The sequence below is a fragment of the Geosmithia morbida genome (assembly GCF_012550715.1).
Source record: "Geosmithia morbida isolate 1262 chromosome Unknown scaffold_4, whole genome shotgun sequence".
In the NCBI taxonomy this organism is placed as follows: Eukaryota; Fungi; Ascomycota; class Sordariomycetes; order Hypocreales; family Bionectriaceae; genus Geosmithia; species Geosmithia morbida.
In genome coordinates, this window is record NW_023336191.1 from 1,028,100 (window position 1) to 1,043,331 (window position 15,232).

The 15,232-nt window shown below is 54.2% G+C and overlaps 5 protein-coding genes across 5 annotated transcripts; 2 read left to right on the top strand and 3 right to left on the bottom strand.

Moving 5' to 3' along the window:
• Positions 1 to 1,850: 1,850 nt before the first annotated feature.
• Positions 1,851 to 3,095, top strand: GMORB2_5796 (uncharacterized protein; the record flags this gene model as incomplete). Its single annotated transcript, XM_035467766.1, has 4 exons — positions 1,851 to 1,905; positions 2,005 to 2,198; positions 2,297 to 2,361; positions 2,486 to 3,095. 4 exons carry the CDS (start codon positions 1,851 to 1,853, stop codon positions 3,093 to 3,095), a joined length of 924 nt encoding a protein of 307 aa, XP_035322732.1.
• An 810-nt stretch (positions 3,096 to 3,905) lies between these two features.
• GMORB2_5797 (Pfam:Acid phosphat A) lies at positions 3,906 to 5,348 on the top strand (the record flags this gene model as incomplete). The annotated part of the gene is made up of 1 exon (XM_035467767.1): positions 3,906 to 5,348. One exon carries the CDS (start codon positions 3,906 to 3,908, stop codon positions 5,346 to 5,348), a length of 1,443 nt encoding a protein of 480 aa, XP_035322733.1.
• Positions 5,349 to 5,649: 301 nt separating this feature from the next.
• GMORB2_5798 (Sugar (and other) transporter) lies at positions 5,650 to 7,467 on the bottom strand (the record flags this gene model as incomplete). Its single annotated transcript, XM_035467768.1, has 5 exons — positions 5,650 to 5,684; positions 5,769 to 5,936; positions 6,016 to 7,210; positions 7,269 to 7,360; positions 7,419 to 7,467. 5 exons carry the CDS (start codon positions 7,465 to 7,467, stop codon positions 5,650 to 5,652), a joined length of 1,539 nt encoding a protein of 512 aa, XP_035322734.1.
• Positions 7,468 to 7,703: 236 nt separating this feature from the next.
• Positions 7,704 to 9,335, bottom strand: GMORB2_5799 (Nucleoside-diphosphate-sugar epimerase; the record flags this gene model as incomplete). The annotated part of the gene is made up of 2 exons (XM_035467769.1): positions 7,704 to 8,697; positions 8,803 to 9,335. 2 exons carry the CDS (start codon positions 9,333 to 9,335, stop codon positions 7,704 to 7,706), a joined length of 1,527 nt encoding a protein of 508 aa, XP_035322735.1.
• Positions 9,336 to 10,678: 1,343 nt separating this feature from the next.
• Positions 10,679 to 13,882, bottom strand: GMORB2_5800 (uncharacterized protein; the record flags this gene model as incomplete). The annotated part of the gene is made up of 5 exons (XM_035467770.1): positions 10,679 to 11,204; positions 11,289 to 12,665; positions 12,849 to 13,063; positions 13,124 to 13,681; positions 13,772 to 13,882. The coding sequence occupies 5 exons, from the start codon at positions 13,880 to 13,882 to the stop codon at positions 10,679 to 10,681; spliced, it is 2,787 nt and encodes a 928-aa protein (XP_035322736.1).
• Positions 13,883 to 15,232: the final 1,350 nt, after the last annotated feature.

The window sequence follows — 15,232 nt, forward strand, 5'->3', positions numbered from 1 at the left end:
ATGCCGGATATTTCGACGTTTATTCTTCATGTATGGATCTCTTCTGATTTTCCTCCATCGCTCTCTCTCTCTCTTCTCATGCGGCGTCTTGTCTTTGTCTTTCACAGATAGTAATATACGATGCCAATGACACAACGATGCAACTGCCCGGGGACTTGGCTGCTCCCCTTTCTCGCACATGTCTCGAGGAAACGGGAGATAAAAGGAGCGGGAGGCAGAGCATGTAACACAAGGATACTCGATACTCGCATCAACCGACATGTTGGGGAATGTGGACTCAAGTGGACTCAAGTGGACTCAACCCTAGGCAAACCCGCATATCACGGGAGAGATCCGCTCATGGGCATCGATGCCTCGAGGGGCCCTTTTTTTAGAGACTCCAATCTCCAATCTCCAATCTGTAATCCCACATGCTCTCCTAGATCCTCCACTTTCCCCTCCTCATCTTCAAAAGTCGTCATGGATGATCGATCAGCTAGCATGCTAGGGGGTTTATATCCCTCTCCCTCCCTTAACCGTTGCAGGGAACAGGGGGCGAGGGATACGACTAATGCACCAGACACATACACGCACACGTGGATCGGAGAGCAAATATAATCGTGCAACAGAAACAAGAAGAGAGAAGAGAAGGAGTGGAAAAGGAAAGAAAGTGAGAAGAAGGCTAACATACAACGCCCGTCGCACCCGCCAGATGCCATGTATCGACCCGTCTCCCCGATAGGAGGGAGGGTCGCACATCACACATAGTTATCGACAGGGGACAAGGCTTTTTCTTCAACATTTAGAAATGTCTTGTTAGTAAAGGCAGGACTACGCTGTTCTTTCCTGTTTGTTTGTTTGTTTTTGTTTGTTTTTTTGTATCCGGTCTTGTGTGGCCCTGTAAAGTCTGTTGGCTTGACTTAGCATATGTGCACATACATGTTTAGTTCGACGGCTAATAAGTTTAGGCTCGTTCAGCTCGACCCTGGCATATCGATTAATAACAGTCCGTCTGGGTTCTTCCCCGTTGAACTGCAGTCAGGGGATTGTGGTAGATATACACACACACACACACGCACAAACATGCATATTGGTGGTTGTCCTACGTTATATCATGATGCGGGGTGTCGTTGGTCTTCATTCCTCCACCTTGTCTTGTTTCGCAATTGTGAATCAATGATAGGGCCAACAGTTGCTACTTACGAGCATTAATACATGGTAGACAATCAGCTTGCGCGATATTACGTCGTAGTCTAGTTCCATACTACCAACCGGCTCCATCATACGAAAACTAGGCTAAAGCCGGATATCAGCACTAAGAAAAAAAGGGAGGAAAAAGAAAAGAGAAAAGTCGAGATAGTGTTGTAGGGTGATTCAACATTACTCTGACGTCGCACTCGAAGTTGGTAGTCAAATGATGAGTCAGCAAAGCGACCGTCTGATCCATCGCAACGACAACATCGACTAACAAGTAAATCGATATCCCTTTGGCTTCTAAATCCTACTGCATGATGTAATGTCTCGTTATGTTCCCATCTCATACAACACATCCTTGATTTCTAAGCACCAAGTCTCTCGGTCTGTCTTCAATGTTTCCTCGGCATCTTGAGGAGGCAGAGGAGAGGAAGGAGCGGCCCACAAAAACGCGGCCAGGAGCCTCGGTCCTCTGTTGAGCTTCTCCATTTTTTTGAGCTTCAACTTGAGGGGAGAAGCAACTTTTGAATGTCTCAACAACCTCATCAGCTAATCTCATCAAGCTTTGCACAAAGCCCCCACCCCCGGGCGATATTAGAGCCAGCATCTCTCTTACATATACGGACCGGGAGAGAACGTGAACAAATCAACCTACGTACACACCCTGAATCATCATCATGCCTGTTCCCGAGTCAACCTACCTGAGTCCTGTGTGGCGTGACGGCCTCTTCAGTAAGGAACATTCAGACTCCATTTATCTGATGACATATAATCCCAAAGGAAGAAAAAGCAAAACAATGCTAACTAACGGACGTGTCCACTCTCGTGGAGACGGCCGCGTCGTATTCGTCACGGGAGGCGCCGGCACCATTTGTAGCATGCAGACGCGGGCGCTGGTGCGTCTGGGAGCAAATGCGTGCATTGTGGGCCGCAATGTCGAGAAGACGGAGGCGGCAGCCAAGGACATTGCTACGGTCAGGCAGGGGGCCAAGGTGATTGGTGTTGGGGACTGTGATGTGCGAAAGGTAGGTGCTTCTCTTGACGGAAGTTGACGAGAGTTCAACCACCAAGAACCATCAAGATTTGAAGATCGAGAGACATATGCTGACTGTGTTTCCCATAGCCCGAGTCTCTCAAGGCTGCAGCCGACAGATGCGCCCAGGAGCTGGGTGGCATCGACTTCGTCATGTCAGTTCCTCCACAGCTGCGCAGCTATGACGAGGCAGAGGGAGAAGGGGCAGAGGGAGAAGGGGCAGAGGGAGAAGGGGCAGAGGGAAGGAAGAGAGGACGCTAATGTGTGATGAAAAAATAGCGCCGGCGCAGCAGGCAACTTTGTCGTCCCCCTAGAAGGCATGAGCCCCAACGCCTTCAAGGCCGTCATAGACATTGACGTCCTGGGCACCTTCAACACCGTCAAGGCCACCATGCCTCACATTCTGCGCAGCTCCCGCCCTCGCATCATCTTCATCTCGGCCACCTTCCACTACACAGGCATGCCCCTCCAGGCTCACGTGTCGGCGGCCAAGGCGGCCGTGGATTCCCTCATGGCGTCTGTGGCGCTCGAATACGGCCCGCGCGGCGTCACGAGCAACACCATCGCCCCCGGCGGCATCGAGGGCACCGAGGGCATGGCCCGTCTGAGCAGCTTCGCCGAGACCGACAGGGCTCTCTACGACAAGAGCATCCCCCTGGGCCGCCAGGGAACCGTGCGCGACGTCGCAGATGCAACCGTCTTTCTCTTCAGCGACGCGGGCTCATATATCAACGGCCATGTCATGCCCGTCGACGGGGCGGCCTGGAGGCGACAGGGCGACGTGAGGGTTGGGGTCGACCATTCTGTGACGTATCCTGATTTTTTGCTGTCGGGGGAAATTTCCGATAACCTGAGGGATCCGCGCAAGGACAAGGAGTCCAAGCTATGATGTCGTCGGGTATGCCGTCGGGGATGCCGGCACTACCTTGTGTCCTCTTCCTCTGCCTTTCAATATCGTGTATGTGTCAAACCCTGTACGATGTATATTTGGATCTATCGTCAACCAGACTGAACGTTTGATCCTCTCACCGATCTGCCTGCACCACTCTTATGACGGCAGCCACCGACCGGACATCTCCGGTACTCTTCCTCGGAAAAGGCACTACTCCAGCCTCATCTTTGAACCCTGCCGCATACGCACAACAGTTTTACCCCGCCCGGTTATAGCGTGCCGGTTTTACACTCGGAATCTGCACCATTATTGGGTCTCGTTTCTTGGGTCGCAAAATACCCTTTCTCCTCACCAATGGCATTATCAATTGACAGCTTAGAAACCCTTCAAAACTGCCTGCCTACTTCGGTTTTCACCATTTTGGGTTGTGTGGAGACCGAGTCCCGTCCTTGGTCTTATCTTGATTTGACATCCCCCCCCCATTTCAATTTTTTTACGTGTAAGTATGTAGTTCCCACGCCCTTCCCGACAAGACCATGTGAAGTCTGACCTGGAGGTTCACTCTATTGTAGTAGTATTGCAGACCAAAAAGTAATAACGCATATTTTCTCATGTAAAAGTTGCGATAACGGGGGACCATTATCACTCTTCTTCTCGCTTAGATTTACCCCTCCTCCGCTCTCCTCCTCCCTCTCCCATACACTTCGCTCCCCTCAGCTCTTACTGTTTCATCTTCTTTTCCGCCTGTTTTCGAGTTGAATCCTTCACTGGTGAGGTCTAAACTCATAAAAAGAGGAAAAAGAAATCATGTACGGTACCACTCTGCAAAATATCCTCCTGGGCTTCTCGGCCATGGCATCCCTCGCTGCGGCCGAAGAGGTCCTAGGCGTGTACATCTTCCACCGCCACGGCGATAGGACGGCCAAGGCTTGGAAGCCGGTGAACCTAACGTCCCTGGGAGCGGACCAGGTGCACGCGTCGGGGGCGCACTACCACGACAGGTACGTGTCGTCGCAGTCGGACCTGAAGATCCAGGGGCTCAGCTCGGACGTGGCTGTGCTCTCGCAGCTGTCGGTGGTGTCGGCCGACGACGCGGTCCTGTACGGCTCGGCCCTGACCTTCATGCAGGGTCTGTACCCGCCGACGGGGCACAGCGAGGAGCTCGCCAACGGGACCTCGGTGGAGGGCCCGCTGGGCGGGTACCAGTACATACCCGTGGAGGTGGCCTCGGACGCGGCGTCGGGCTCCAAGGCGGAGAGCAACACGTGGCTGCAGGGCTCGAGTGGCTGCTCCAAGGCGGAGATCAGCTCCAACAGCTTCCTGTCGTCGGAGCTGTACGCGCGTGTCCGGGACGAGTCGGCGTCCTTCTTCGAGAGCCTGCATCCGGTGGTGGCGTCGACTTTCTCCGAGGACGACATGAGCTTCGAGAACGCCTACGACATCTATGACCTCGTCAACGTGGCCACCATCCACAATTCGTCCGTCGCCCACGACGACCTGCTCACCGACGCCGCCCTGGGCCGCCTCTTCGGCTACGCCTCCGTCCAGCAGTGGAACCTGGCCTTCAACGAGTCCGAGGCCGTGCGCGCCATCTCCGGCGCCGTCCTGGGCGGCCAGATCCTCGAGGCCCTGCAGGCCGTCGTGGACGGCGATGACGATGCCGCCACCTTCAACGTCCAGTTCGGCTCCTACGGCACCTTCATGTCCTTCTTCGGCCTCGCCCAGCTGCAGAAGGCCGACTCCGCCTTCGAGTCCATCGTCGACTACGCCTCTTCTATGGCCTTCGAGCTCGTCTCAAACGTTACCGAAAATCCCACCGCCGACGACATCAGCGTGCGCTTCGTATTCGCCAACGGCACCTCCGCTCAGAACGAGCTCACCGAGTACCCCCTCTTCGGCCAGTCCGAGACCACGATCTCCTGGGCTGACTTCAGGAAGGGCATGTCCGATTTTTCCATCACCTCGGACGAGCAGTGGTGCAAGCAGTGCGGTAACTCGGACGGGCAGTGCTCCTCGCTGGCCTCTTCCTCGTCCTCCGACGAGTCCGGCTCTGGTTCCGGCGGTAGCAGCAACGGTATTTCCAAGCCTGTTGCCGGTGTCATTGGCGCTCTCGTAACGCTTGCCGTCGTTCTGGGCCTCGAGGCCGCCTTCATGCTTATTGGCGGCTTCACCCTCGTCAGGAAGTCAGCTCTGGCTGCTGTCTCTGCTGGTGCTGCGTCCAGCCAGGCTGCTGGAGAGGCCAAGGCGTAATCTAGAGAGAGAGGGAGGGAGGGAGAGAGAAGAAAGAGAAAAGGGTTTTATATATGTCCATAGCCAAATTGTTGAAAGAATGAATGCCATGATTGATACCAAGATACGGTTGGGCCTAGCAAACCACACTGTGGTTTATCTTGTGTGAATAGCAATTGAATGTTCAACCGCTGCTGTTAACCACTACATTTCATCCAACCCCCCAACCCTCCTTTTCTGAAAAGATATCTCTAGCTCATGGGAGTGACCTCAGCTGGTACTGTCCGTCCCACCAAGTTTTACTAGGTTCAACGAAGCCCAGCTAGAACCAAGGGATCATGTTGGTGGTAGAATGATCTACAGCGTTTCCCAAAAATGTCTTAAGCCATGGTCAGTAAAATGAGCCAAGGGCGAAAGGCCAAGGGACACACATCAACTCACACATGGGAATACTCAATGCGCAGATGGCCACCTGAACACCCGCAATGGGTAGCACGGTCTCCTTGATGCCCACCGACATGATCCACTCAAAGGCTTTAAAGGTGAGGCCGAAGCTGAGCATATTCTTGATGACGACCATGATGGTGAATCCCTCGATGGCAAGATGTCCTATTACGCATCAGCTACCCAGGTTCTCCGGCAGCGGGGGGAAAGGAAGGGTGGGTATTTTGACGTCGAATGTACTCACGGTTTGCATCAATAATATACAAGGAGCTAGCAACGGCACCAATAACCATGCCAGCCACCTCGAAGGCAACAAAGACAAGCGGCACAATATACGCATACCTCCCACTCAGCACTTGTCCCGCCGTAACGGCAAATCCAAACAGTCCAACCCCGCCAGCGACGAACATGGGGCCGACGAGAACAATGCGAAACTCAGGCTCGTACAGTCCGCCGTTGCGCCGTGCGAGCCACCGGACCGTAGCATCAGCCAAGAGACCCGCGACCGCGAACCCGACGAGAGCCCCGGCAAACGCGCCCCCGTAGGCGTATCCCGCCTGCACCTCTGTCCAGTGATACGGCGGGCCGATGAAGATGGTGGCCAGGACGACGGCGACGAAGACGGTCCATCCCACCGTGGTGCCCTGGATCAGGCAGACCCATACAAACGTCGGGTTAGCCAACAACACGAACGGCCTGAGCAGGAGGGCCCAGCAGCCGTTTTCCGTCTTGCGTCCGTCAAAGGGGGCGAGAGACTGGATGAAGGTCTTGTGCCGACGACAACCGTCTGCAGACGAGGAAGTGGACGGCTTGCTCCGTTCCTCTCCCCGAACGTACGCCATCTCCGGACACAGGAACAGCACGGCAGGCAGCGCCGCACCCGCGAGGATGGACACGATGTGGAACGTCCACTGCCACCCGAGACGACGCGTCACGACTCCGGCGATGACGGGAGTGGAGAATGCCGCCCCGGACACGGACAGACCGGCACATGCCATCCGCACACCGCGCTGGTGAACGTGGTACATGTCCCCCACTGCGGCGCCTAGCAGACTCTCAAAGGGGGCGGCCCCGGCGCCCTGGACTACCCGCGCGGCAACTAGGCTCTTATAGTCCGTACCCGCAGTACCGGCCCAGATACTCGATGCCAGGATGACGCACGTCGCCAGCAGAAATATGTGACGCTTACCCCAAGTCCTCGCCGAGGGGACAGCCAAGACGGCTCCCGCCCCGGATCCTAGCAGGAAGCACCCCGTCAAGGCGACCACGTCGCCCGGCGGGCGGGACAGCTCCCCCGCTACCGTGATGGTGTTTGCTGCCAGGATGGGGCCGAGAGATGTGGCTAGCGCGCCGACGAAGCACAGCGTCAGGGTGGCCGTGTCGCGCCTCCACAGGGGCCAGTTGAGCGGATCGTTGGGGTCGTCGGATGGTTGCGGGATCTACGCAACGTCAGGTTAGTCTCGAAGTCCAGTCGTCGAAGTGGTGGGGAGTCCGGACCAGGATAATGCACTGCTTGCCACTGCAATCGGCAAACTTGAGGTCTGGAACAGGCTCGACGTCGGGATCGTTGTCAAAGAATCGCGTCGTGCCTGTCCGTGCATCAGTCTTGCATCCTTAATAGGGGTCTCGTGAAGATTCCCCACTCACCTGGTATACTGGTGATGAGGCCCTTGGGCTCTAGGATCCCCAAACCCATGGTGGCTGGAAGCAATACTCGTAAAGAGTAGGCAATGAGGAAAGTGAAGAAAAGAGGGGAGGTTCAGGACATGATATACTCGACATCGAGGGGGGGGAGGGGGGAGGAGAGATGCCCAAGTCACTGATACACAGTCATATAGTAGTACATAACATGTGCGATCCCATTATGTCGTTGAAGCCATATATACCAGTACACGTACATCCATACTCGTCATCCTCAGGTCCCCACACTAATCATTCCTTGTCCTTGTCTTTGCCCTCGTCAACGAACCGATTCCATTGTGCAACAACGGCACAGATCCCCTCAACGGTCGTACAGACAGGTCGATAGCCCATTCCTCCCTGGCCAACCGGCATTCTCGCCTCGTGGTCGTGAATGATCGAGTTGATAGCCGCCGCAGCCGTCCCCGGTTGCAGCACATCGATCGGAGGTCCCGGCTCGCCCAGCAATCTGCCCAGTGTTCCAGGGAACCGCGTGGACAGGATGGCCCAGGCCTCAATGACGTAGAACATGGACAGAAACAGCAGCGGCGGCGGGCGCGTGACCTCGAACCCCGTCCGGCTCGTGGCACTGAGGAGGGCGTAGTAGTCGCTGCAGATGATGGGGGGCCCGTCATCCGTCACGACGAATGGCCTGCCGGCCACGGAGTCGACGTGCTCACCCAACATGGCCGATTCAAGCTGCACGTGCGCCAGGGCCACGTTGGCGCTCGACACCCAGCTCTGTACCCACGCCGCGTTGAAGCTCGGCACCCATCTCAGGGAGAGCATCTGGCCCACTACCGGGTCCTTGATGTGTCCGTATATGGCGTTTCCGGGTCGAATGGCCCCGGTCCTCATCCTAGATCCAGAGGAGGATCCAGAGGGTGAGTCATCGGCTTCGCACACCAGCTTCTCCGCGACCGCCTTGGTCCTGGCATATGTCGTGGGATACTGGTCGTCAGGCTTGTCGCTCTTCTTCCCCCCCTCGTCGGTGGAGAACCCGCCCGGTGCTGACCCGTCGATGTGCTGCACAAAGTTCGTCGGGTACCGCCTCCACGGGGCAGGGAACCAGTTGACCTCCCTGTTCTCCACCGACGCGCTGGACGTGTAAATCAGTATACCCGCTCCGGCAGCGCGCGAGGCGGAGATGACGTTTGCCGTGCCGGCAATGTTGACGCGCGCAATTCGGTCCCAGAACAGATTCGACCTCTCTCCCCAGCGTATGACGGCGGCGGTATGGAAGACACTAAGCGGAAGATCTCTTATCCTCGGTCCCCCCTCACCTTTTGTCCCCAGCTTCGCCTCGCTCTTTCCTGCTGCTTCTGCTGTTGAAGTTGAAGTTGAACTTGACGTTGACGTTGGTATCGTTGAGGACACCAAAGCCTCCTCATCCGGCCACTCCGCCTCGAAAGCCTCCCTGACAGCCCTCTCAGACGAGATATCGACCAGGAAGACTGGTACGCGCGAGGCCGCACCGCTGCCCCTCCGAAACTCATCCCTCATTGGTTCCCTGACGTCGACGATCCGGATCGCCTCGGCGGGCGTCCCGTTCCCCAGCAGAGCAAGGACGATCTCGCCGCCCACGAGGCCGGACCCGCCAACGACGATGTACCTCCTGTCCCGCCTGGTAGGCATCCCGGCCTGAATCCGGGCCCTAAAAGGGTTCGCGCAGCCGTGGCCGTCGCTGTCTCCGCGGTCGTAGCCGCCGTTCCGCCCTTCGCGCTCCACCTGCTCGTACACGGCGCGGGCCTCTTCTTCCGCCAGCCTGGGCATGGCGTACCGACCCGCCTCAGGGGGGGTAGAGGCCAGCACCTTATTGAGCCGGTAGGCGTACACGGACAGGCATGCTACCGCTGCCGCTGCGCTGCCAAGCATGACTCCCATGGTTGCCAGAGCAGGGCCGGACTGCTCTTGGCAGGTCCGGGTGGAATAGTGTCGGGAAAAGGGGGGTCGCTTCCTTGTACTTTCACTGGTTATGTATGCTTTCTGAGAGATCAACATCCCACTCTTCTCTCTGTTCTTCTCCACTCTACGCTTCAGAAAACAGACAGAGAAGAGGGGAGAAAAATAGCATTCATCATATCGCTATCTGTCATGTCTAGGATTTCGACGTAAGATTCAAACCACCCCCCCCCCTTTTCTGACCCCTGCTTCATATGTGGATTACTGTAATTCGTGTGTCGCACTCGGGGAACCCGCTTTCTGATTCCTCTAATCTGTCGGGTCAAACAGCTGAAAAAGCCACCGGAAGATGTTATTCCGGTCCGATCAGAGCTTTTTCCTGATAAAACGGAACACGTACAATCACTATTTCTGTCATAGTAAATCATCCCATAGCTTAGGTAAGCGGGACTCGACCATAAGACCGTCGAGTCCCGCGCCACAACAAGAATGGAAGACAAGAAACCTTGACACCACATAACACCTAACCTACTATTCAAATGTAAGTTAGAAGTGTTTGTGGTGTTTGTTCTCATAAAGACATTGTGTCATCCGACTATATCCTGATACCTTCTCACTGTTGACAATCCACCGTTCCTCTTACACGGTCTTGCTCTTGTGTCGATCCTGACGTTCGCAGTGTCAGATCCGACACCGTCCCTGCCAAATCACCACACGGGACGAGCTCTGCTTTCCCGACCAGTACAACGGCGGAAAAGTATGACAGATATGAATAGGACAATAGCGTGTCGCCTCCCGTGATTTGAACGGCTCTGTCTTCTCATTACTAGCGCTATCGCGGGCTAGGGCGTGAAGCGGCGCGGGTGGCGTGCGGGCGTGACGTTTGCCCAAAGGGCCCAACAAGAAGACGGCAAAAAGTATGACAATGAAAAGCTGTTGAGATAAGTCACGAGGTTGGACAGGGAGCATAAGTAACTATACAATACTCCTACCTCTCTATACGAAGTACGAGAATAATCGTAGATCTAGGATCCTATCAGTATCTATACTATAGATATGTCCTTATAGAGGACACCACAGACATATAAGATACACACACACACACACCCGTCATCTTATATTTTTCAGTCCCACCATAACGTTATATATGTAGTCTTGGTCTGATTCTCGTCCTATATTACTGCAACCTAACTATCGTCATCGGACGAAGAAAATATGGATCGAGATTTTGGTTAAAAAAGAGCGTCAGGCCGTCTTCCCAGTATTGAATCCCGCCCGCCTAGATCCACTACGGAAATGCCCTTCTCATCTTTCCTCTTCCGTCCTCAAAAGACCGCTGACCCTGGCCAATAATTCGGCGCACAACTCTGGCCATGACCTTGTGTCCGCGCCTTGGGAGCTATCCCAGTCTCATTTGTCATGCCGATATTGTCCATCTCGGATACCATTTTGATACCGATCATGTACAGCTCCTGGAAGGAGCTCTCGCGCTGGACATCGTTCGTTTTCCAGTCCACCTTTCTTCCAAACTCAAGTTTGGCGTTATTCTGGAATGCCTTCTCCGCATGGCACGAAGACAGGGACGCTCGGAAATACTCTTGAGGTCTCGTCTGGCTGCCCTTGACCTTGTCGAAGGACCCGACGGCATAGGTCTTCCAGCGAAATGTAGCGGCCTCCCCGCGGATATTTAGGGCCTGAGCCAGCGGGTGCGTCATCTTGATATTGAGAAAGCAGTCCTTGTGCCGCTTACTCCGGTACCGCGCAAGATGAACGATTTCAGCGCTCTCAATCGCCGTTGCCAACGCCCTCGAGAGGGTTGCTTCGACCGTTATGTCACCTGCGTCGTCTGTTCTGTGCACATCGTCAGCATACGTAAGCGCAGCACACGTAAGCGCTCGTAACCACCAGTTAGGCAGGATGATGACTTGGTCTTACGAGATCGAGAGAGACGAAACCAGGTCCTTGGAGATCTTGCGGCACTCGGCCGGAAGACTGCTCAGGGAAGCCCGTGAAGCACAGAATACCATGTCCATCACATGGCGGGGACAGTGGACATAGATGCTCGACACCTCTTCGCCCAAGCCGAGGCACTCGTGCTCAAATGATGTCGCGTTGACCACCACCCTAAACCGTGTAGGACGGCGAAACGTGATCTCGTAATGCGCAGTGACCTCGGGCGTCTCCCAGCCAAAGTCACCGTGTGAAGGCATCCTAGCCAGCGCGTTTGCGTCCTCCCCGCGTGAAGAGAGGATATCCTCAAAGCCGATGCCATCTTTGCCGATGGCCACATTGAGAGCTTCCTCAATCGTCTGAAGGCCCCAGAGCGGGCTCGTGCCATTCGTGGTGACGTTACATTCCGAAAGGTTCTGGACGTAGATCAGGCCAAGCTTCAACTCCAGGCTTACTTTACCTGGGACGACTCGCAAAGTTTCCAGCATGGCTGCTAGGCTGCCCGAAATTGCCTGGGGGGGGGACGATGGGTCGGCTGGAGGACCAGGTGACGCCCCGGGACCCTTGGGATCAGACTGCAGGGTGTCTCTGCAAGGCCTCGTTCCAGGGCTTGACGTTCCACCGCCCTTGAACAGTCCACTCCAGTTCATAACCTTGCCCGAATTTCGATCGCCGGCGTTATGGGCCCTGTTCTGCGTAGACTCAGAGGGAGCATTCTTCTTGGTCTTCTTGGTGGGATTGATGGTTTTGGAGCCTGCCCTTTGACCCATGGTTCGGCGAACATCTTTCGGAGGCAATTCCTCGATTCCAAAGATGGCGGGATGCTCAGTCGCATCGTCAACGGTCTCTATGGGCGCTTTGGTGACGTGCTTGCCTCTAGGTGACGCGGACCTAGTCTCGAATTCAACCGTATCCGATTCGTTGCTGAAATCAATAAGATCAGACTCTTCACTTGATGGACCGACTTCCGAGGCTTCACTGGAAACGCCTTGGCCGGGATCCATGACCACGTATCTGGACAGGGCTCCTCCGTCTCTCGGTGACAGTGTGTCGAGAAGATCAGGGGAAGACACTCCTCGACAGACGTCCTGTTCAATTCCAGCGAACACGTCGGCCTCGATCAAGGTGTTGGGGACCTGGAGCTCCATGTTGGACTTCTCAGAGGCATGGGAAGTGACGTATTCTGATGCTTGTCCTTCATCCATGTTGGAGTGGATAGAGGGAGCCTTCTGATGGAGCCTGGCCGTGGCCCTGCTGACATTTTCCGCCCAGGTCTTGATGACAGGGTCAACCTGGCCTCTGTGTCTAACACTCGCCACGATAGACTGCCTGGACGAGACAGCGTTGGGGTTACGCGGGTGTCTGTTGGTAAGGTGCCTCGAAGGGAGCGTGGGCCCCTGTGGCCTCTTTCCACGGGGGCCTGTCGGAGGGGGTTTTATGAAGATGTCTGTGATGCGAGGCTTCTCGCATTTCCTGGCTGGGTAGGTGAATGCAGAGAAAGCATCGAAGCCGGGCGATGGTTCCCCATCCTCCTGATTCCTGTACGGATAGGACGTTTTGTCAATGACCCAGTGATCTTTCTCTGTCTCTTCGGCCGTTCGGAGAACGACGGTCTTGGTGATGTCAATGGGAACTTCCCGGTCCAAGGAATGGTGTATCCTGCCCGCCAGACCCATGTGAGAGATCCACCTGTATCCCAACTTGGGGGCTCCATCCGCGATTATGACGTGGCGTGTGAAAGGATAGCTCTCGTCTGAGAACTGATGGTAAACATGATTAGGCTTGACTTGCATACCAGGACGTTGTGAAAATGTTCTCACCAGGACCTTGAGGACAAGGTCAAGTTTTTCAGCAGCGTTCGTGACAGCGTCCATGCTATCATAACTGGACATATACAGGACCGTGTTCTTCAGATTCCATACGGCATTGCAACCCAATGACTCTTCGGCATCTTCCAAGTTCCGAGGAACTTCAAGGGCCATCCAAGTCTCGGCCGCCTTTGCGAGCAGTTCATCAAGGTGGTTCAACTGCGGATACTGCTCCAGTTTCCGCCAGATGAGCCTGTAGGGCGCTGTTGAGATCTCTTCGGGCCAGGTGAACGCTTCATAAAGCTGGATGTCTGGAGGAGAGTTCTTGTAGGTGCTCCATGGGAGCATTCGCGGGGCGTCGGCCATGATTTCAACGTCGGAGCGCTTCCGGCTCTGCTGGAGGGGGGAGCCTTGAACGCTCTTGGGATCGACGGTGGCGATGTTGACCTCATTCTGAGCAATGTCCGCGACGAGATCTTCGATGAAGTATGTGATGTCTAGGCGAGCCGCCTTATCTGAAATGAGCTTGAACCATGGACCTCCGGGCTCGTACAGAATCTCAAGGAGCCCCTATCTTGCAAGCGTAGACCGTCAGTACCCTACCGGACAGGCGAACTCTCGCATGCAGAGAATTGGCAGGTGGTCATGACGATGACTTACGTCAAGGTGATCTCGGGACTTTGTGACGACCTCACCCACTCCCCTGGGAGTCAGTGGGGGGTTACAGCATATGAAGTATTCCTCGTAGCGCAACGCTTCGGGTCGGGACATGATCGGAGATGAGGAGGAGGAGGCGTGGCTTAGAATCAATGGTGAAGGTAGCGGTCCTGATGGCTGGTGTGAGAAGCACAGCGTCAGGGGATCCTCTCGTCTGGCAGGGAAGAGACGTACATGAATTACTGTACGATAGTCGGTTGCGATCAAGTCATCTACCAGAAAAGAATACGGAGGTGGATGAGGCCTGGGATGAGATTTAGATGGGTCCCTGAATTCTAAGAAGGAAAGAAGGCAAGCGGAAAACGAGGCAGGTGAATTTCTACGCAAAATATGCAAAGTCGGAGAAGTGAGGAATAGAGGAAAGAAAGAAGGAGTCAAAGGAAGGAAATCAAAGGAAGATGTATTAGGGAAAGTTGAAAAGGAAGGTGAGAGCTCACCTTGGGTCGTAGGCTGTTCGTCAGCTGCGGACAGCCGATATTTTGTGTTACAGCAATCAGACAATCAGCGTCAGAACTCTCAATAGGAGATATTAGTATTCAGCGCCTGATAGTCAGAGCGGTATATGATGCATACATACATACGTCTATATATCTATATATATATATATATATAGATAGATATATATCCTCGTGTATCATGCTGTTCTCTCAATACCAGCAGTGATTCATTACCAATGATAATTGATACAATGCCCATCAAAGTGTTATGGGGTGCCTCGTGCCCAGTGATTGAAAGATATAGACTTGTCGTCTTCCCATCTTGATGCAGGAAACAACGCTCTTCTTGCTCTATTGACAAACAGTCACGCCTATGCTGGCATCCGATTTTTTGACTGCTGTTCACTTCACACTCACCCTGAGCCACACACTCAATGAAGGAACCGAATAAGAAAAAGGTAGTCCAATATAAAAGAATTCAAAATCCCATTTTTACGCCTCGTTACCGTTTCCCCAGCAGGTTTACACCCGACATGCCTGGAAGCTCCATCTCGAAAAGAACAAATATTAAGAAATTAAAAAGGGAATATACAATCTCCTCTTTTTCTCATCGAGGAGACAGCTTTTTACAAGCATACATGAACAATGCTGCGTAAGAAAAAAAAATAGAATATGTATGAGAAAAAGAGGAAGGCTTGGTTCTAATCAAGCGCTGGAAGGATGAAACAAGAAGAGTAAAATATGAACAAGATGCATGGTATCGTCATCCGAGTGTCGTGCCTGTCATGCCGTTTTGGTGGTGGTGGTTGTGGTGGGGGAAGATAACGCCCCCTCTTTTCCATTCCTTTTTCAAGCCAGCATTAGAGGAGATAGGATCTATATAGAAAGAAAGGAAGGATAGCGTGGTGCTTGATAAGTCCACGGTAGTCTCGTGGGGGAATCCAAGGTATGCTTGTTTGGTTGTTGT